We start from the raw sequence: 20,710 nt of genomic DNA, 5'->3' as shown, positions 1-20,710 counted from the left end.
AACGTGGGCTTCCCTCGCCCCATCTCTCACTCCGAAGAAAATCTTCTCTCAATTCAAACCTTTGATCTATGTAGTTGGTATATTCCACAGTATGTTGTTGCAATCCTTTTCCATCATGTGCCAGTACTTTAAAGCCAATTTAACATTCAATTAAACAAGAGAACTTCTGCTTCTTAATGGCGGTGTAGGAGGGTTTTCACCAGGTAAGGTTTTTTTGCACTCAGAGCCTCCTTGCCTCTCACATCTCATGCCAGAGCGAGAGCCAGGTACTTGTTTACCCTGTCATCCTTATTTTTTGTTTGCTGTCCTGAGGGCTGCCTCCATTAAGGCAGGCAGGACCAGAAGCCCCAATTCACTCTCTTTCTAACCCCCAACTACAACTCTTCCCATCCTGTCAAAATCTGGGAAAAGGCCTGCAATTCTTAGAAATGAAGCCCTCCAAAAGTGCTGCAGTATGGGTTGTTCACTGGATTCCATTGTTGAGCTCCTCTCCAACAACAGGAACTGTCAACTGTAGTTCAGCGATGGGATAATGAAAGGGACACTAAAAATAATTAAGCCATCCAGAGAAGACGACATGCAAAGTGGCGATATCGGAGTCTATGTAGTCGGCAAACGCCAAGAGGAAACCTGAGGCTCTCCAGATAACAGAAGCTTGTTATATAGAGAGGAGGGATTTGTTCTCAAGTGCAGAGAAGTATTTGCTTAGGGTTCACAACCTATGAGTCTTGGTTCTCAATTCTGCAGGATGATTTCTCTTGCACAAAGCACAACTGAGATGTATAGAAGTGAATACAAATACAGAGCTTATACCCTAGAGGCGACAGGCTTCCTGCAACTACTTCTCACTAAAGCAGTGGCCAGGGAACCTGTTTCTTCTGGAAAGCCACGTTCTGTTGTGGGCATCCTGCAAGGACTGTGTTGGGGCCAGTGGGTGAAGCAGCAAATGTGACTTTTTGCCCAGCAGTGCAAAGGCCAGAAACTGCTACATCTCTCCTGCCCTCCCACCCCCAGCCTGTCTCCATTTGGGTGAGCAAGAGGCAGGATCACAGTTCAAGTACACATTCCATACAGGCAAAAGCACTCTAGGATGGTACAGAGCAGGGCTAACAGGTGTGTGTGTGTGTGTGTGTGTGTGTGTGTGTGTGTGTGTGTGAAGCATCTTGAGGGATGGATAAAGAAGCCTGGAAGACTGAATTCAGGCCCACAGGCCCAGGTTTCCCCCACTCCTGTCTCAAATAGTTTTACTCTGTTCCCGTCACCCCAGCCCAAAGTGAATGAGATACCAAATAACGATCGAGCATTTTATTAATTGTAGAGAGGAGGGGGGAAAAACAAGTGTACACAAAAAAAATCAAAATAAAAAAAAATCCAACAGTTTTAAAATTACATGCCACTAACAGAGGGTGTTTGTGTGTGTTTGTGTTAAGGGGTGTGTGGTTAGAAAACACACTTAGATACTTGTTCAGTGCAAGAACCACAGAGGCAGCAGCTGGGAACTAAAAAAAAAAGAATAGGGGTCAGGACATAATCAAGGCAGACTAAGGGGAGGGGAAGAGGAAGTTGGTGGTGGTTTTTCATGATAGATGCTGGAGATTCCAATCGGCTAATATGCCACACAGGATAGTCCAAGCATTGCAGGAGACAGCGACCTGATTGCCCCTCCTGCTGACTGATGTCTTCATAAAAGCATCCCTTTACCCCTCCAAATTTAGGAAGGGCCAAGCTTAAAAAGCCTGGCTGAGATACCGGGTGTGTGTTTGACAAACTTTTAGCCTAGAGGCAGTCTCCCAAATGCTGCGGACCCAAGACAACAATTCCTGCTGGGTTCATATCCTTCACCGCCCCAAAGTAATATTTTCTGCAAAGAGCTGCTTCTCCCAACATGCTATCTACAGAAACTCCTTCCAGCACAGAAGATAGGGTACGAGGGGGACCTGAACTGAGAAAGAATAGTAGTGAGTTTGGTGAGAAATTAAAACAATAGGGATTTAAGCACCCCTTCCTCCCCTCTCTGGGGCTGGAGGGGAGAGGCCTCTGCTGCATTCAACTTAAGAGCATAAGAGAAGTTTGCTAACAAAGGAACCCCCTGAGAACTAGTTAGTTTTGTAACCGATACTCTATCTGATTAAGTGGTGTTAGAGACACTGAATGGAGGACCCCTGGGACTTTTTTTTTTTACTTTTTAAATCGCTGGGATGGGGGAGTGGCAGGGGCAATCTGGCTGCCCACTGAGCAAAGTTCATCAAGAGGAAGGCCAAATCAATACCTCATGCACAGCTACATACAGCACTGTGGGGAAGTTCTCATGCAAACTGTGGCCAAAAGGTTACAGAAGCCCCAAGCACTTTGCCTCCCCAGAGTGTTCACATTGATCATGCCAAGTGTAGGTTTGAAGGGGCTGCTCTGCCTCTCATGAGCTTGCACCAGGAGGCAGGACTGGAGGGGGGGGGCACACGCGAGGGAGAGGCTGCCATTTGCTGCCACCTGGTGGCACAACAAAACTAAAGATGGAACCTGGCTAAAATGAGATAGGAGGAAGTATCACAGCTGCCGAGGAAGGTTTCAGAACATGGAGCTAAGAGTGGAAGAGGGAGGTGGACTCCAGAGTCAGCCACTGACCAATATCACCATATGGATCCACTTGGGGTGGGGGCTGGTCATAGACATGCAGGGAAATGGGGAGGGGGAGAGAAAGATCGGTCCAATTGGGGCCCAAGTGGAAGAGACAACAGCGTCGGGGCTCCTAGGGCTCAAACCAGTGCCAACACTGTGAAGAGAGAGAAAGAAAACGGGTTAAATTCTAAGGGTTACTTGCAGAAAGTCGCATACAAATTCCTCCACTGCCAGATTTCCAGATGGTTGGGTTTCTTTCTTGCATGAACAATCCCATACGCAATTATGAACATCTATTGTGAGGGATCATCAAGTCCAGAGACAAATGACTGTACAGCCAGGAGAAGCAAGAGGGCTGCTGCTCCACCCTCTTGTCCTTGTTGGCTGATGGCTGCGACAGGAGCCGGCAGCTTGTAGGTATTAATGAGTCATCAGAAGCCATTCAGCCATAATCTCTCTGTCACCTCAACCACCAATCTCTCCCCCGTGGAGTCAGTCCACCCACTTAGAAAATAGTACTGAGCCAGGAGGAATCGAATGGATTGTGCAAACTAACCTGACAAATATTCAGCTCCAGGGTTACAAAAAGGACAAATCAAACTATCTGAGGGTGGGGATTGAAGGAAGATGTGAGAGCTACTGCCAAAACAAAGGAAGGTTGCAATGCTTGGGCCTTTTTTGTTTTGAAAGCAAATCTATGGAATGATGTGCGGTGAAGACAATGGAAAGAGCAGCATTTCTCTCCCTCTCCAAGGACCATCTACTGAAGCTGGAAGGTGGGAGAGTCAGAACAAACAATAGGAAATACTTTACACTGCACATAGTGGAATTCATGACCATATAATATGACACCAAGGCTATCAAGAAGCAGTAGTCATAAGGCCTATAAACTACCTCCATGATCAGTGGCTCCAGGCTACTGGGAAGCAGCAACATGCCCCAGGTCCTGCATGTGAGCTTCCTACAGACATGTGGTTCGCCACAGTGGGGACCAGGAGGATGGACTAGATAGGCATTTAGTCTCATTCAGGAGGGCTCCTCTTTCACAGCCCTTGCTCCAAATTCAAGCAAGCCACAATGTCTGTATGCTTCCCCATCCAAGCTCTCTTTTATGTACACCTCTCCCTCCCACCCCTGCTGATCAAGGAGCTGGTAAAGAAAGCCTCCCCTTGCAGCAGCAATTCCTTTTCCTCCTCACTCCTCTTCCCTTTGGCTGGAAGAATTCAAGTGTCAGGAGAAACACTTGGGCACTCTTCCAAGAGTTTGCACCTGTCTCAAATCTGGGACAGGAGCAAGCTGCAGGGCAACTCAGGAACAGAGGTTAAGAGGAGAAGGCCTCAAGCTGACAAGCACATCCTTCCTAGTTGGGAAGCTGGGAAGCAAGTGCTTTGTTTTGACACAAAGTGAGGTTGTTCCTGTTGGGGAAAAGGACGTTCCTGACTCACCAGTCAGCGCCTCCTGGGCGAAGTATTTGACATCCACATCGGGGTCCTGTGTTAGTTTCTCCAGCACTGGCTTCACCTCATTCTGAAGGGTGCTGCGGGGATAAGAGTGGCAGAGGGATGAGTAGGAAAAAGTGAGTGGAAGGCAAAGGGAGTAAATCCAAAGGTCTTCAAAGGCCCCAAGTGTAACTAGCTCACGACCTTGGGCTAGTCCCACTTCTCTGAAGTCTCTCAGCCCCCACTCACCTCACAGAGTGTTTGTTGTGGGGGAGGAAGGGAAAGGAGAATGTTAGTTGCTTTGAGACTCTTTGGGGTAGTGATAAAGTGGGATATCAAATCCAAACTCTTCTTCTCCCACTTTCCCCCCTCCCCATAAATGCATCCTCCAACCGGGAGGAGTTTCGGGACTGCTGCCATAAAGGCAATGGTGCCCCCAGTGATCTGTCATACCTGTTGTCCAGGATTGGTCCAATTTTCTGAAGGGACTTGGCCACGTTGAAGCGGACGTTTGCTACGGCGTCGCCTGCCATCCGCAACACAGTGGGAAGCATGTGCTTGGTGGTTATCTCCTGCCCACACACCTCTGACAACACCTAGCAAAAGAAAAGACACGATGGAGCTAGATCATGATCAATGGGGAGGAGACTGAGCTTCCCTTGGCTGCTAGGTCTGTGCTGCTCCTTACTTTGAATGCCATGCTTGCCGATAGAGCTAAAACGATGCCCTAGCCCTCAGAAAGCATGAGAGGTTTCGCCACTGGGGGTTTTCACTAAACAAGTAAAGCACCCCTAAAATTTCTCAATGTGTTTCATAGAAAGAGCATAATTAATCTGTCCCATAGGATTCCTAGAAGCACTAAATAAAGGAGGAGTTTGAGGACTCTCCTCCTCCTCTCAAAGCATGATGCCCAATATCTAAAGCAACTGACAACCCAATGTCTCCTTATGGACTTCCCTGGGCAGCTTATTCCTATGCAAAACAGATCCGTGAGTACTTGGTGATAAAAAAAAAGAACTCTGGTGTATCCAGTGCTAATCAACATCAGAATAGACCCATGGAAAATGAATGGAAGGAACTAACTTCAGACCACTGATTTCAACAGAACTTAGAGACAGGCAATCCAACTTGTGTGTTAAGGGGGGGGGGGATCTGGAACCTGAAAATTTTTACTCTCAAGTTTGAAAAGCAGAAAATCTCATGGGGGTAGGGGATCTCTTTTGTACCTGGCATAGAAGTCTACCCCTTTCCAATGCCCCCCATCACCCTCCTCTTCCTCAGTGCTTTACACTGAAGTTAGTTTACATGGCGGGGGGGGGGGAGAAATCTAAAGTTCTGCACACAAAATTAAAATATAAAAAAAATCTGCACACAAAATTTAAAATATGCACCCCAGTTAATTTTGAATCAGAAAACAGTTACATGAAGTAATCATGCAGAAATGGAAAATTCCACTAAAATACTGGAGAGCAATTTATTATCTGGAGCAAGAATTTTAGCTGCATCCAAATGGGACTGAAGTTCCTTCTAGGTCTAAATCATTTAACAGAATATGGGATATGGCAATATTAGAACGATTAAGGACTTATAGGTGATGGAAGAGGAGAAAAGGAGAACATTTTTAATGCAGTATGGCGGCTCTTGCATGGTGGAGAACACATTCTTCCCTTTGCCCTGAGTTCATCCCAACTTCCTCCTCTACCCCACCCTTGCCCCAACTCACGTTGATGCAGAAGAGCGTGGTCATGCGGTGCAAGTAGTTGGGGTCGTTGGACATGGCCAGCACCTTGGGGATGATGGTGGCATGGGCCCAGTCCTTGCCAAACTTCTCCACAAGCTTCTTGAGGTTGCTGGTAGCTGCCTCTCGGATAGCGTAGACTGGAGAGGAGAGCAGTGTCAGCACAGGTTAAAAGGTGAGAACACTCCGAACTAATGCTATTGTCCAACTTCTTCAGCACATTTGGCAAAGGAAGCCACCCACCCACTCTGAGGTTTGCAAGATTTTCATGCATGTGTGGGTGCTTATTAAGGTCGTGCACCAGATCTGGCTAAAGTCCCGAGCCCAAACCAAATTCAGTCAATGGGAGGAGTGGATATCACTGTAGGCCCTTAGCGGCTCTATGTCAAAAGCCCTATATGCTTTGCATTGGAAAACAATAGAAGCCCAGCTCAATTTTAGACCACAAATGCTGCAAGGACTGAGTTGGGATTGTACTCCTATGCCTTATACATGTCACTTGTTTCCTGCCCCATTAAAATTCAAAGCAGGAGATGGAGGTGCGGCATATTTCAGAGCTCCGCTCCAAAGAACAATAGGCATCTTTCCACTGGCAATTTACATCCACTCTAACATGGCATTTGTTACTGGTTAAGCATCCCTTCCACAAAAACATTTGAAATTAGCAGTGATATTCTGGGATGGAAATGAGGGAAGACAGGCTTTCACAGATTTCATAAATTGATAGCTCATTTAACAATTTGAATTGGTCATTGGTCACACATTTTATTCAGTGGAGACGAGATTGAAAGGCACAAGTTCACTTCTGAATCATTCTGGATGCGCTGAATGACTGAAGGGTTTTTTGATAGTTTTTTAAGGAAGAAGGAAATGGGTAAAAAAGCAGTAGCTTTTGTTTATAAAGCTTTTGGGCCTCACAGTTTTTCAACAACCCCTAATGGCCCCAGATATTTAAATTTTAGTTACGTTTTTCCCCCTCCACACAAAATGACTAAAAGAAATTAGTGAACGTCTGTTATTGAATATACATTTGTCTGGTTCAGACATTGCTAAACCAGGGGTAGCCGATGTGGTAGCACTTGGATGTTCCTGAACTGCAACTCCCATCATCCCTAACCACTGGCCATGCTGCCTAGATGTGAAGGGAAGAACTGGTGCTCTTCAGGTGTTGCTGGGACTCCTTCATTGGCTACCTGCACTAAACCATAGTGTAGTGTTACAAGAGCAAGCCTCAGAAGGCTTCACGGTCTCATGCTTCCCCTCTGGTGTGGCAGCAAAGTGGTTCAGAAGCCTTTTTTCTACCACTTGTATGTTTGCCACAGCCTGCAGTGTCATCTGAACTTGGACAAGCAATGGTTAACCTTAACTATGCTTTCAAAAAACCATCATTAATAACCACAGTTTAGTCTGTTATCCGATATAAAACAAAGCAGAAGCTTCTGAGGTGTGCCACAAGCACGAGGTTTTCTGTGGCTTACATAAACCATAGCACGTGTAAACCAGGCTATTGAGTTAATGCAGCAAACCGCCATGGAAACGAGCTACATTGCCTCTCCATCATTGTGAAATAATAGCATTGAACTTGAGCTTAATTGCTCCTGTGGCTGAAAAAGAACTCCCCCATTCAAGATAAAAAAATACAACTTTTATTCCTGCACTAAAAGCTTAGATGAGCCAATTCTCTCTGCTGGAACAGGAGCTTTCATAATGGAAGCCATTAGCTTTGAAATATACTTTCCATGTTAGAGATCACTAGTTGGATATAAAGTGCTTGATATTTTAAAGAGATATAAAGCACCTGGGCCATAATTCAAAGAACCACTTTAGCATGTGCTCTTGGTCTCCCTTCCTCTCTACAGCCCTTTTCCCTACAAATAAGGGTGATAAACTAGATAACCCCTAGATAACTAGATAACCCCTCTAGTTAACACGGAGAGACTGCACCTCTGATTCTTGTCCAAATGTGGCAGTCAACCTTCCTTCATTTGAACAAATGCAAATGTAACAACAGGGAGAAAAAGCGTTAAGGGAGGAAAGAAAATGTTTCAACTTGAGAGCCTTACCGTGATCCACCAACCACGCCATGCAAAGGGAATTTAGCTTCTCGTCAAAGAATTCCACACCCTACAGAGGGGAAATTGCAGAGAGCTCAGATTAACCTGCGCTAATGCTGTTTATGGGATTCGCACAGTCAGAAGCAAAACACGGAGAAAGTGGTCTCGCTCATATGGCAGGTAGGGAGCAAACCAGTACAAAGGTTGTGAAAAGTTCTAGGTTTTTAAGCTGAATGGTTAATACTCCCCAAGCAAATGGGCAGTAACTAGCAGTTCCCACAAGGCGGAACACATACAAAAGCTTTCACAAAGCCAAACAATGTGCCTGCGGCAACCCAGGCCCAGCTGACCCCAAGAATATTTGATCACTGTGTTCTCCCAGCATGTCAAACTCATACGCAAAAAGCCAAAGATGCACTTACTAGCTGCCCAGCCAACAGGGGCATGTACTCGATGATGGCCAGTCGCACACGCCACTTGGCATCCTCTGCCAACTCCACAATGGCTGGCAGCAGGGACTGGGACAGCTGCCGGATGCCAATCACCTCATTCACACAGTCCAGGTTAGAGATTATATTGAGTCTGACTTCCGGGCACTGCAGAAATGTGAACACAGTGACATCAGAGGGCAGTTCCACCTCCCAGATGCAACCCCTAAAATCCACCCACTCTTCTAGACGACTGCAAATACTTGCATATCTTCTTCCACCACATCTAACCTAGGCTTGCAACCTTTGACTTGAAGAGGTGGCTTTGATTTATTTTCTTACTACCCCAGCTTCCTTCCATCAAAAATCCCAAGGTGGCGTACATGTGGCTCCCAGGCAATCAACTATCTAGGCGCTGACAAGACTCAGACTTGCTTAGCACCAGTATGCGCCTTCAGACCATACTGGGAGCACAGCCTCCCATTTCAGAGATGGAAGACACCAACCCTAATCTAAATGGACCTGCTTTGGTCATATAAGCCCTTGAACACCAAAGTCAAGGGTAGGGGTGGTACCATGTAGGAACCTATGTAGGTCCATCCCGTTCATTATTGAGTTTGTTAACAAATCTTTCCAGTCCCAGCTACTTAGCACTGAACCTGGAACCCTAAACATATAAAGCATGTACTCTATTACTTTTCTATGGCCTCTCTTTAGAGAAATTGGTCATTTATGACTCCAGCCGAGTTCCCAGAATTCCAGGGGGATGGGGGACCGCAGAGTTAATTTACATTTGCAGTGTGCAGAAACTAATCAGCTAATCTTATGTAACAACTCCCCCAGTATCCAACCTGGTGCCCTTCAGACACTGTTGGATCCTAACTCCATCAGCCCCACCCAGGAAGGCCAATGGTCAGGGATGATGCGAGTTGTAAGTCAACCACGTCAGGAGGACACCAGGTTGGGGAAGGGTATATTTAGCACTTCCGAGGCAAGGGAGTGAAGCAGCCATGAAATAATGCAACTTCAGGAGATCAAGGCAGGGAAATGCTCCTAATGCTGAACAGTTTGACACAGAACTGTTAACAAGTGGACCAAAGGTACATGATTTGGGGGGGGGGGGGGAACCACTCACCTCATCTTTGAGCTGAGCCAAGAAGAGAGGCAGAAGGTGTTCGATTGTGTTGTCTTTGCCCAAAATGGGAGACAATCCCATGATCACAGATGCCAAAGCTGATTTTACATGTTGATTGGCATCTGACACGAGTTCCTGAATGGCAAAAAGAAGTATTAAAAACAAAAACAAACAAAAAGAAATTTACTTGCTTGCCGTGAGGCCAACCAGAAACACTGCACTCTGGGTGGCCGACAAACATAAAATACAAGCAAATGGGACACATTGAACACAAACGTATCTACAGTAACTCTTCAACCCATCTGCAAAGCACATCTGTCTTACTTCCTTATTCTATTACAAGCAACCTTTATACCATGGGTAGGCAAACTAATGCCCAGGGGCTGGATCCGGCCCAATCGCCTTCTAAACGTGGCCTGCGGATGGTCCGGGAATCATAGTGTTTTCACATGAGTAGAATGTGTCCTTTTATGTAAAATGCATCTCTGGGTTATTTGTGGGACCTGCCTGGTGTTTTTGCATGAGTAGAATGTGTGCTTTTATTTAAAATGCATCTCTGGGTTATTTGTGGGGCATAGGAATTTGTTCATTCCCCCCCCCCCAAAAAAAAAATAGTCCGGCCCCCCACAAGGTCTGAGGGACAGTGGACTGGCCCCCTGCTGAAAAAGTTTGCTGACTTTATAATGTAAATCGCCCTGTGATTGTCAGGTGACGGGCAGTATATAAATTTAATAAACAAACAAATAGTTAAGTCGCCCCCTGCTTTAACAGTGAGATACTTGCCTCCATGGTTTCTTCAGCCCTTAATTGTACTGTTATTGCAAGCTGACAAATGCTTCAAAAAACAAGCTCAAGACTCACTAGAGATTGTCACGTCCTGGAACATACCTTAATGCAGGGCAAGATCTGGGTCATAATGACATTTTCACGGCAATCAGCAGACAGGTTTTCACAGAACTCTTAAGGAAAAACAGTAATCACATTGTTAGGGCTTCACAACCAAAGTGGTGCAGTGGGAATGCTGTTTATCTGGCTAACAAAGGAGCCCATCAGGAAGATATGAGCTCTAAGGTAATCTAGTAGTCCATTAGGCATCATCACTCCACTGTCAGACTTCCGAACCCACCATAATGTACAAATTACTGACCTCCAGAAACACATCTTCCTGCAACTGAATTTAGACAAGTCTCTCGTTTCTATAGAGACTGTCATTTGGCTGTTTAAAGGTTAGTTGAGTTGTTGCGGCATTATAGAACTATGTCATGTGCTACCTTTTTTTCCTGACCTATGTGTGGAGTCTTGTATCTGTACTACAGCCACACCAAATCACAGGAAGCAAGGCTTGTATTTTACTGTATATCAGTTACATTCTAAGCATGTGTCCAGCTATCATAGCTATGTAAATAAGGCTTGAAAAATAGTAGGTGCCATTTTTAAATGGCTCCAGCACACAGACCATGAGTGCTCTGAATGTTAGAGCCATTTCACTTTCCCTTTAAACATTTTACCTCTTATAGGCATTCATTTTCTATCACTTACATTGTTCCTCTAACAAGCTCAGAATAAAGCCACGTAGAGGGAACAGAAGGTATATACAACAAAAAACTGATTTGCAATATTTGAATTATTTGAGTGTCAAATTTAACTTTTCTAGAACAGAAATAGCAGTATTTGTAGCACAAAACACAAACAGCTGTTTACAGGATTTCAGATAAGTGAGGACACGGATGGGGCAGGAGCAGCCCTCAGAGAATCTGGGTTCCCTTTGATTCCAAACAATTGGACAGAAGAAGCCACCACCACAGGCATTGTGACTGCAACTGACCTTTGACTTTGTGGGAGGCAGCAGCCCGCACTTCAGCTTCACAGTCTTTCATCAGGTTCTGGAATGCCGGGACCAAGTCGGTTTTTGTGATTTCTGGACCGACAGCTTTCTGGAGCTGTAGGCAAGAAAGGGAAAATATATGATGATCCCAAATAGATCCCTGCCAAAAAGAATTGTGCTCCAACTGAGAAATACCCAGGAAATGTAGAAATAAGAGGAAAGGACACTGCTTCTGACCAGAGGAATAAGAGCACGAAGTGAGTTTTTGCAACGTTTTTTTAATAAGTTGAATTGAGAGGTTTTTCTAAAAAAGAAATAATGTGTGTATACACACACAAAGTCTGAGTTTCAGATGATTTGATCAAAAGGCTGGGTATAAATCTTTCAAATAAAACGAATACCACACAAGCACTGCTGAGGCATACATGGATTCGTACTAACCTCCGTGAACTTGTCAGCCACCATGTAACGGACCCGCCAAGATTTGTCCTCTGCTGCTTGCCGTAGTGTTGGCATCACCAACGATTCCAGGTCCTCCTGGGGCAGGAGCTGTGCAATATTAACACAGGCCTCCACAGCTAACAAACGCACAGAGTCCTGTATGAGAGACGTGAGGTGGGTTACAGGTGATCTAGCCTGCCCCAGCCCTCTCCCAGAAATCAATATGCAATCACACAGACCTGCTCATCAGAGGCCAAGTTAGAGAACATGGGGATGATCTCGCTCTTGACATGTTCCAGCTCCAAGACCTTTGCGAATTCACCCAGTTTAGAGGCTGCCGCTCGCCTGACCATCGGAGTGTCATCTGAGCACAAGTTCCGGAAGTACCTGCAGGAAAGGAATAAGGACTGTTAGCTGGGAAATACAGAGCCATCTGAATTGGTGTCTCTCACCCTTTGACATAGGTGACCCAACCAACAGGCCCAGACCTTAATGTAAAGCATCTCACTTACTGTCGGAGCTCAGCTTTGACCGAACTGGAGACTCGAGGGTAACAGACACTGAAGAGGCCACAAGCAGAGGTGCGGGAGGTGAACCAGTCACCTCCTGCCAGGCGCTTCACGAGGGGAACAAAGTGGGCCTCAAGGTCAGATGGAGAGTGTTCATGGGAGATGGCTCGCAGAGACTCCACCGCTTTGTCCCGGACCACTGTCTCCTCAACAGTAGCAAGGCTCTCAAGCGGAGGCTGCAGCACAAAGAGGGAAGATACATTACACATTAAATGCAATGTCTGCAGCTTAGCATAACAAAGGGTGTTGTAGCACCAAATGTGTTACTGCCTGACCTTTTTCGGGTTTCTTATTACAGTAAGTAATAAGAGAAATGGAGGGGGGAAATTTGAAGAAAAATGTGATGTTCTGAAAGATAGATAAATCATCTAAAGATGTGACATCCTGTCTAAGCAACTTCCTCCCAAGGGAATGTAAGACTGGCTCCATCTCAGCTTTCTGTTCCACATGGGTTTTTAATAGCTTTTAGTATGTGAGTTAATTCCACTTCTCCAGGTTTCTAGGCATGTTCTGCTCCATTCATAATCTACTTTACTGATAATCTAGCAAGGGTCCCCCAAGGCAGTATGTGTGTATGTACACACACACACGAGAAACTAAGTTTAGATATTTTGTTTTTGTACACTGCCTAGGGCCAAAATACAATTTATAAATATTTTTTATATTAAATCAGCAAATCCCTCAAGGAAGAATACAGTCTTCTAATACAGCATGCCCCTGTTACAATCTTTGGCCTGTGTATTGGAGGGGGAGTTCCAGCCGGTGGGAGAGGACAGAGTGACTCCAGGAAACATAGGTGTAAAAACCCAAACTAAAACAAAGACTTTATTACTAAACAATAAGCAGAAACTCTGTTGGGTGTTATTCCTGCAGGCAAACTACAAAACTCAGCTTTTTTCCTTTATAGCAACGGCCAGCTGCAGCCAATTAATCCCAGAAACTTCTTAAAGGTATACACACGTGTTTCTGTGCCCAATGTCCCCTAACACTGTGCGATTTATGGAAATACAGAAATTCTGTTTTCAAAGAAGTATGAAGAGAAGGAAGAAGATTTGGAAAGCAAGGGGTGCGACCTGTATTGGTGTGTAAAACTGGATGTCAAGCGTGCAAATAGTCCAAATACAAGGTTACAGTATCTGTTGTTTTGGGGCAACATTGTTGGAAGCAAATGGGAAAGGCATTCCGATACCATTAAGCTGCACTTTAGAACAGTGTTTCCCAACCTTTTTTGGGCAAAGGCACACTTGTTTGATGAAAAAAATATCGAGGCACACCACCATTACAGCCCCGTGACGTCAGCGCGCAGCGTCACGCCGGGAGGGACGCACGAAAGTGTAAGTTTCAATTTTTTCCCCTCCCCCTTGCCGGGGAACCTCCAAGCTTTGGGGGTGGGGGGGGGGAGGAGGCAGCAAAGCGAGGGACTGAGGGACTCCTCCAACGACAAGGGTTGGGGAAGAAGAGAAAGGGCTATTCCGCTCCAGTCCTTTCTGAAGGAGCTGAGGGTGGGAGTCCTCCGGCGCCTTCGGCGAAACGGCGCCGGCCCAGAGCGCTTCTAGGAGGCTGCCTTTGTGCGCGACGTAAAGCCCTCTTTCCCTCCCTCCAGCCCCGTGTCACCTGTGGAAAAGGGGGCTGGATCCAGTGACGCAACTCGGAAAACTGTTAGGGAAGCCAGAGCAGGAAAGTGAGTGGGGGGCGGCGCCGCCGCTTTAACCCATGTTTCCTTTTTGAAAGAGAAACTTAAGACTAGATGACCCTTGGGACCCCTGCCAACTCTACAGTTCTATGGCCCTTTGTGGAGGGGGGGCAGCACCTGGAAAGACGGGCTAGGGGATAATTGGGGCGGCCGCCTTAGGCACACCAGAAGCGAAGCACGTCCTGAGCTACAAAAACAAACCCAATTCCTGCCTCGTTTTTTGCAGTTTCTGCAAAGCGAGGGAGTCTCCCCCGCCTCCATTCCTCGGTGCCTCCTCCTCCCCCTGCTCCCCACTATGGGTCTCCCCTGCACTTGGCCAGGCCGCCTCACCCTCCTTCCTTTCCCAGAGCAGTGGCTCAGAGCGCCTCCTTGCACCGCAGGTACACTCCGTGGGGAGGGGAGGGAGCGGAAGCCCAGACCAGCCCCCAACCCGCTTAGTCCGACCCCTCAAACCTTCCCAAAATAAGAACTCTGCGTTATACAACGTCACCCCCCAGCGGGGCCCCCTTTATTCCCGGTGAGAGGGGGGCGGCGGAGGGAAAAAGCTGCTTCCCACACTTACCCGCCGCCATCTTGACTTCCCGCAATGAGCCGGATGCGGCGCCTAAGCTCCCTGCCGTCACTTCTCCGCCTCCTCTACTTTGCACAAGGCTTCAGGGTCGCCGGCCGATTCATCCATCGGCCGCTCTTTCAAGCCCACTCGGAGGAGGAATGAGTCGAAAGAGCCAGAGACGCAGCCGCAGTGGAAGCCCCGCCCCTCCCTTCCAGTCTCGGGGCGGGGCAGAGGCCACCAGGCTGGCAAGCAGAGCGCCGAGAGCGAGGAAGCTGATGCAACGCGGAGGCAGACCCCGGCTGGCGTGTGTTACAGTGTTTCCCAACCTTTTTTGGACTCGCCCGCCTCCCTCCAGGCAACACCTCGCGGCACACCAGGCAACACCTCGCGGCACACAAGTGTGCCGCGGAACACCGGTTGGGAAACACTGCTTTAGAAGCAGGCAAAGGGTGGATGCATGCTACCATTTTACAACATATCCTTTTTACTAGTGGGCAGTATAATTCAGAATCCAACCTAGGACCACCCTCAAATCTGCTAATGACCAACACTTCGCCCACCAAAGTTTGAAAGGAACAGAGGTGTTAGAAAATTTCACATTCTCCCACTGTGGAGAGCACTCTTCCCCAGTCATTCACTGGGCTTACCAGCAAGCAATGGACATATTCAGGGCCCCCAACCAGAGCTGTGAAGGTTCCCAGCTGTTCCGCCAGAGCAAGTAGCACTTCATCCTCATCATAAATAGTGTCTGTGGGGAGAGAAAAAAAGCAATTAAAGCAAATCAAGACTAAAATCTGCATTGTCAAGAGCACAGAATCTGGAAGCTAACATGATGTGAGAATTTGAAGATGTGAACTATTGCCCTCCAGTGCAGGAAATAAGTACACCTTGGCACAATCCTGTCAGCACAATCTTGAACCAACTAAATTCAACAAGGACGCAGTCCCTTTCTTTTGGCAAGGCTGCATTCATCAGCAAAGCTTTGAAAAGGATTTAAAATTCTGCAAGAGTCTCAAGTGCCGCTGATCACGTATATACTGCAGCCCTAAAAAGGAAATCACCACAGCTTTGGGAAAGGGATTTGGGGTAGCGCCCAAGCTGCAATTCAAACTCACATGCATCACAGCCTCTAGAATCAATTCTTATTCCCTAAAATCAGAGTTCCTGGTCTTTTCATTACCTGTGAGAAAAGGCAAAAGCTCACTGCGCGTCCTCTCAACTCCCAGGGCCAGAGCAATGGTAGAGAGTTTCTTGATGCTGTTCAGACGAAGCTGCATAGGGGAGAAAGAAATCAAAATAACATATTTTTTAAAGGTGAGCCACTAATTTGCCAGCCAACCCTGATTATTCATAAGATGTCACTGGAGTACAATCAATATAGCAATAGCAAGTTTAAGTGGTATGTAGTCAGAAAACATGCATGATGCTCAGGAAAAGATCCATGGGAGGTATGGCTTTTTCCAACTCTGAAATAAGCAGGCCATAACTTGGGGGAGCGAGAAATGGGAGGAAATATTTCAGAGATGTCCCCTGTAACACTCTTGATTACATACAGAACAAATGTACTTCGCAAATAAACCCACAAAAGTGGATGGCGTATTTATCATTTTTACACTATGATATGCAGCCAGTGTGGCAAATTGAGGGTACCAAATGGGACACTTCCTGGACAGAGAAAGCCTGAACATAATTAGCTGTGCACTCACTAGATTGCTGTAGTGTGCTGCAAGGAATACTGGACTACCTGTGTTTTCCAAAAACATGCCTGCTAGTTTGCCAAGTGGAACCAGCCAATAGAAACATCTGTTTGTTTTAACGCAACTGCACTACCTTCCAGCCCATTTTTTTAAAAGAAAAAAGTATTAGCAGCTGTCCTGGGAGCAGCAATACTGTATGTGTGGAACATAAATATTATCTATACAATTCAATAAATAAAACACCCAATTGCTGAGATGGGCTGTTTCCTGTTATGAATCACCCAATTAATCATCCACCATCCTTGTCAGAAAAGTGATTTCTGGAAGACTACAACTGGTGCCAGATCATCATCATGCAGCAACACCAAAGGGCAGATCTATTTTCATTTTTGAGGGGACTGTGAGATAATATCATGAAGCCATCTAGAACAATGAGTTTAGTTAGGTGGGCCCAGTAATAGTTGAGGGCAAAAGGTGTTTTTTTCTCATTAACACCACTTTCAGTTTACTTCTTCACTCATTTTGCACGCGGTACCATTAAACTATTGCTTGTGAATCCCACTGTTTTGAATAGTTAAAAGGAAAGCCCCCAAAGCAGCAACTCATAGTTGTTCTTGCTTTGCTGGGTAAAGGGAAACTCTTTGAATGACCTGGAGAGGGGCAGGGATACCCCTACAAGATTGCCTACTGTGAAGGGGGGGTGGAATGGTGCTGAGCAGGGGGTCGGCAAAGTTTTTGTAGTTTGAACCGTTTCATGGTCCCACATATGCTGAGGTGGGCTGGAGTGTGTATGCGCACGCACACACACACGCACAAATGCTATTTCTGGCGCGCCTTCCGGCGCGAAGGAGGCGTGCGCAGCTCCCCATTGGCTGCAGGAGCTTCCTGCAGCCAATGGGAAACTGGCCAGCATCACGGAAGGTGCTCCCCATCTGCTCCGTACTGGTTTAGGTTGCAGACCCCTGGTGTTGAGTGTCTGACATGCCAGAGAAGATGATTAGGTACATTACACCTATCCCCTCTTCAAATCTCCCCCTCAATGAAAATATCTCTGGCCACCTTGCCAACCTGGCCTCTGGTCTGCTGATGCTGTAGTAAAATTCCTCCAATCTATTACTTTAGCATGGTTGATCTCAACTATATTACTGAGGGTAGGTGAGCTTAGAGAAATTACTCTCTCCCAGCTGTGGCCCCCAGGGAACTCCGGTTTGGAATCAGAACAGATTGGAGGGCTGGGTGAAGAGAATGATGTGGTCTTCCTCCAGGCTATTTAGGTGGCAATCTGCTGTGTTTGAATGTTGTGCAGGACAATTAGGACAAACTGGAAATTCTGCTGCTATACTGCCCACCCTGCTGTCCAGCGGTCTCGCTGCCCATATCAAGAGGTGACCTCAGCTTTGTTGTTGAGAGTGCCCAGGATTGTTCTAGGGGATCCCAACACCCACCATATCAAGGGCAGCTCTGGACCAGACAGCCAGAGCAGTCCCAACATGTCACTGGCCCAAGCCATGTAGCAGAGAACAATATTGATTTGTTTTTCTAGTATTCTTAATAATATTATTACTGTAGAAAACGCACAGAGAAAAAAGATTTCACTTGTTTAGGCTGGCACACTAGCTATGACCTTGGGCATATAGGGGCTAGCTTTCAAGCCCTGATAACCTACTGAATTTATTCCTGCAATGTGTATCATATGTGGAAGAGCTGCAACTGAAGCTGAAACTTCAGTTAGTACCCCTGTAGCCATATTCTGTATCATCTGGGGCAGGTGTTTATATTATGCCAGGACTCCATCATATTTTTGTTTGTCATTATGATATATATTTTTCTGTTTTTTATATTGTAAACCGCCTTGTGATCTTCGGAGGAAGGGTGGTATTGAAACTGAATAAAATGATAACAATCTTCACTGACTTTTGTTCCACCCCTGAGCCCAATTTTAAGTGCTGATTTTGACGCTGCCATCTGAAGGAGCACCTCTCCCCACATGTACCTACATATGCCTTGAGTTGTCATCTGATGCTTTTCTCAAAGGGCTCTTGCCAAATGAGGAAGGAAAGGCCTTCTCAGCAGCCTCACCATCACCACCTGTGAAGTGCCTTCCCCAGAGAAGGCATCTATTTTAAGATATTTCCAGCACTTGGAAAAGCTTTCCTTTTTTCCCAGGGCTTTTAGTATCTACTGTTATAACTCTGCAAAATTTTAATTCCTCTGTGGTGCATTTAATTTAATGTTGCATAGTTGTGATCCTCTGCTCAGTCTATATTTATATATAGTTCTGAAGCTTTTGTTACTATATTGATAGCAGAAATTATTATAACTTGTTCTTGTTTTTTCTTGCAAGCCCCCTAGAAAATGTCTCATAGTGCAACTCACAAATATTCTAAATTAATAAAGATGGAGAGCCTTAATAACACCTATCTCATGCTACATGTATGCACTGCACTGCACACACACACCCATCTCCCATACCTTTCTATAATACCTTAATGTAATGTAACATGGGAAACTGATTTACACGAAGAGGTAGGTCTTACACTCTAAATTCAACAGGGGACAACAGCTTAAAAAGTAAGAATCAACGATAACAAGGGATAAAAGTAAGTTAGGGAAGCCGGTTTACAACTGTCAAGTAATTAAAACACATTTTACATCCAAAACAGAAAACCCCTAAGTGACACCCTGAAGCCCTTTTCATCACAGCTGGGAAATAGCACATGTACGTATTCTTCCAATGAACCTTTCCATTTCCCTCCCCCAACCCTTTACTGGCTTTTAGACTGTTAACTCCTCAGGGCAGAGACCTTATTCTGTGTTGTTCTACAAACAACAGCTTGCAGTGTAGCTGTTTTACATACAAAATACCAAGGAACAGCTATTTTAGATGCACCTCGGTTGCCACCTCTGCTAGCCCTCAAACGATTCCATCACTGAATCTGTTTGGGGCCCAAACACATCTATTGTATCACCAAACAAAGTACTATATTATGGGAGGTATTGAGGGATGCAGCCATTCCCAATGGGCAGGCACCATGCTAGCTAGCATTAATCACAAAATCCAAAACTATGCATTCCTTACAACCAGAAGCCCAAGTAGATAAGAGAGCGCGCGCGCGAGAGAGAGAGAGAGAGAGAGAGAAGGGGAGCAGTCACGCACCCACATACACAGTAAGGCTACCTCAAAGATGGCACCCCTACTGTTATCTCCCCGCCCCCATGACTGGCTCCCCTCCATGACAATAGGCTATGCACCACTTCCTCGTCTATGTCCTTAGCCTAACAACCCCCTGGAAAAGCCGTAGCATGACGGGCAGGAGACCCCTCCCCTGGAGATCAGATCAAGACGCTTCCTTGATTGGTCAGGAAACACCCGTATAATGAATAGGCGAGGCTCGACCCAATCAGGAGCCTCCTCTCGCCATTCCATCAATATATTTATTAAAGGAAAAGCCGACCCTCCTCCTGATTGTTTTGATTAACCCCCATACTAGACAAACAGGTCGCCCAGCCAATCAAGGTGGCTGCTCGCATCACGGACGAAGGGGGGAGTCAGTGAATAATATGTACCCTTCCATTAGCCAACACCCTGCTCCTCGCCTTCTCAAATGAAAATCCTTACAGCCAATCCGGTTGAGCTTCTGATCGCTCACACGCCGGGTTCTCGAATGAAAAGCGGCCGTTGATTGGCTACTGTAACCCAAGGCGCGGCTTGCGGGCCGCGGCTGCCCGAATAAACTCCGGCCGCTTTCCCTTACGCCCGGGGAGGCTTCCGTAGACGCGGGCCGTACCTGAACGTCTTCGTTCCGCAGCTCATCGATCAGCACAGCAATAGGGTAAAGGGAGTCATCTCCGTCGGCGGCCGCCATCTTATCTCCCGGCTTCTGCTCTGAAGGGTGCGCGGGGTTCGCGCAGACTCCTTGCAGGGGCGGCTCAAATGCCATTGGCTGCCTAGGATGTCACTCTCAAATATTCCTGAAGCTAATTGGCTTGTTTCTAGCACGCCCCACCTCTTCTGTACTCCTGTTTGAAATCGCCTTCTATCAGTCATCCTCTCTCTTGCTGCCCATTGGATTAGACATTCAGAATTAGACCACTCAGTAAAAAACATTGGGAACGGGTGCCCTTAAAACCCACCTCTTTCTTATAGCCATTGGCTAGATACACTCTATACCCACCTCCGTCACCCTATCATGGGTTGAATTTTACATTTGTATTCCCAGTCAATTCAGCTCTGCGGGCTTTCAAAGGAAATGCCCCTCCACCTTGGCACGCTATTGGATGGAACCGAAATCCCGCCCTCCATGTTTTGGAAGACGATTGGCTGTTCATTTTTGAGCGACAATGAGGAGTATCCAATCGTAGGCATTTGCTTCGCCGAAGAGGCGGAGATGGAAAATGAGAAGGGGTCGGACAGCGTCCATACGCGTTGCCGAAGCGACCGCGCGTTATTTCTGCCCGCCGGGCGACGGAGTTCTCTTCTGACGTCACTGTATATTGTGGCGCAATTTTATTTTTATTTTTT

At 46.4% G+C, this 20,710-nt stretch overlaps 1 protein-coding gene, 1 long non-coding RNA gene and 1 pseudogene across 3 annotated transcripts in view; 2 read left to right on the top strand and 1 right to left on the bottom strand.

Annotated features, from left to right (window-relative positions):
* The window catches only part of LOC309375234 (formyl peptide receptor 2 pseudogene), a 112,083-nt pseudogene that overhangs the window by 54,552 nt on the left and 36,821 nt on the right, over positions 1-20,710 (top strand). The gene's annotated exons all lie outside the window — the stretch shown is intronic.
* Positions 280-1,514, top strand: LOC309375481. Its single transcript, XR_014170931.1, has 2 exons — positions 280-1,127; positions 1,160-1,514. It is a non-coding gene; the product is annotated as an uncharacterized lncRNA (long non-coding RNA).
* Positions 1,291-20,134, bottom strand: PPP2R1A (protein phosphatase 2 scaffold subunit Aalpha). Its single transcript, XM_081921222.1, has 15 exons — positions 19,977-20,134; positions 15,672-15,762; positions 15,139-15,239; positions 12,189-12,421; positions 11,916-12,063; positions 11,677-11,832; positions 11,236-11,350; positions 10,299-10,369; positions 9,411-9,545; positions 8,270-8,443; positions 7,857-7,917; positions 5,779-5,933; positions 4,509-4,651; positions 4,062-4,153; positions 1,291-2,770 (listed from the first exon to the last, which is right to left on the bottom strand). Exons 1-15 carry the CDS (start codon positions 20,127-20,129, stop codon positions 2,754-2,756), a joined length of 1,845 nt encoding a protein of 614 aa, XP_081777348.1. The 5' UTR covers positions 20,130-20,134; the 3' UTR covers positions 1,291-2,753.

This window comes from Podarcis melisellensis (genome assembly GCF_964234715.1).
Source record: "Podarcis melisellensis genome assembly, chromosome: 8".
Classification (NCBI taxonomy): Eukaryota; Metazoa; Chordata; class Lepidosauria; order Squamata; family Lacertidae; genus Podarcis; species Podarcis melisellensis.
Note: the sequence above shows the minus strand (reverse complement) of the source record. Positions and strands in the feature narration are given on the sequence as shown.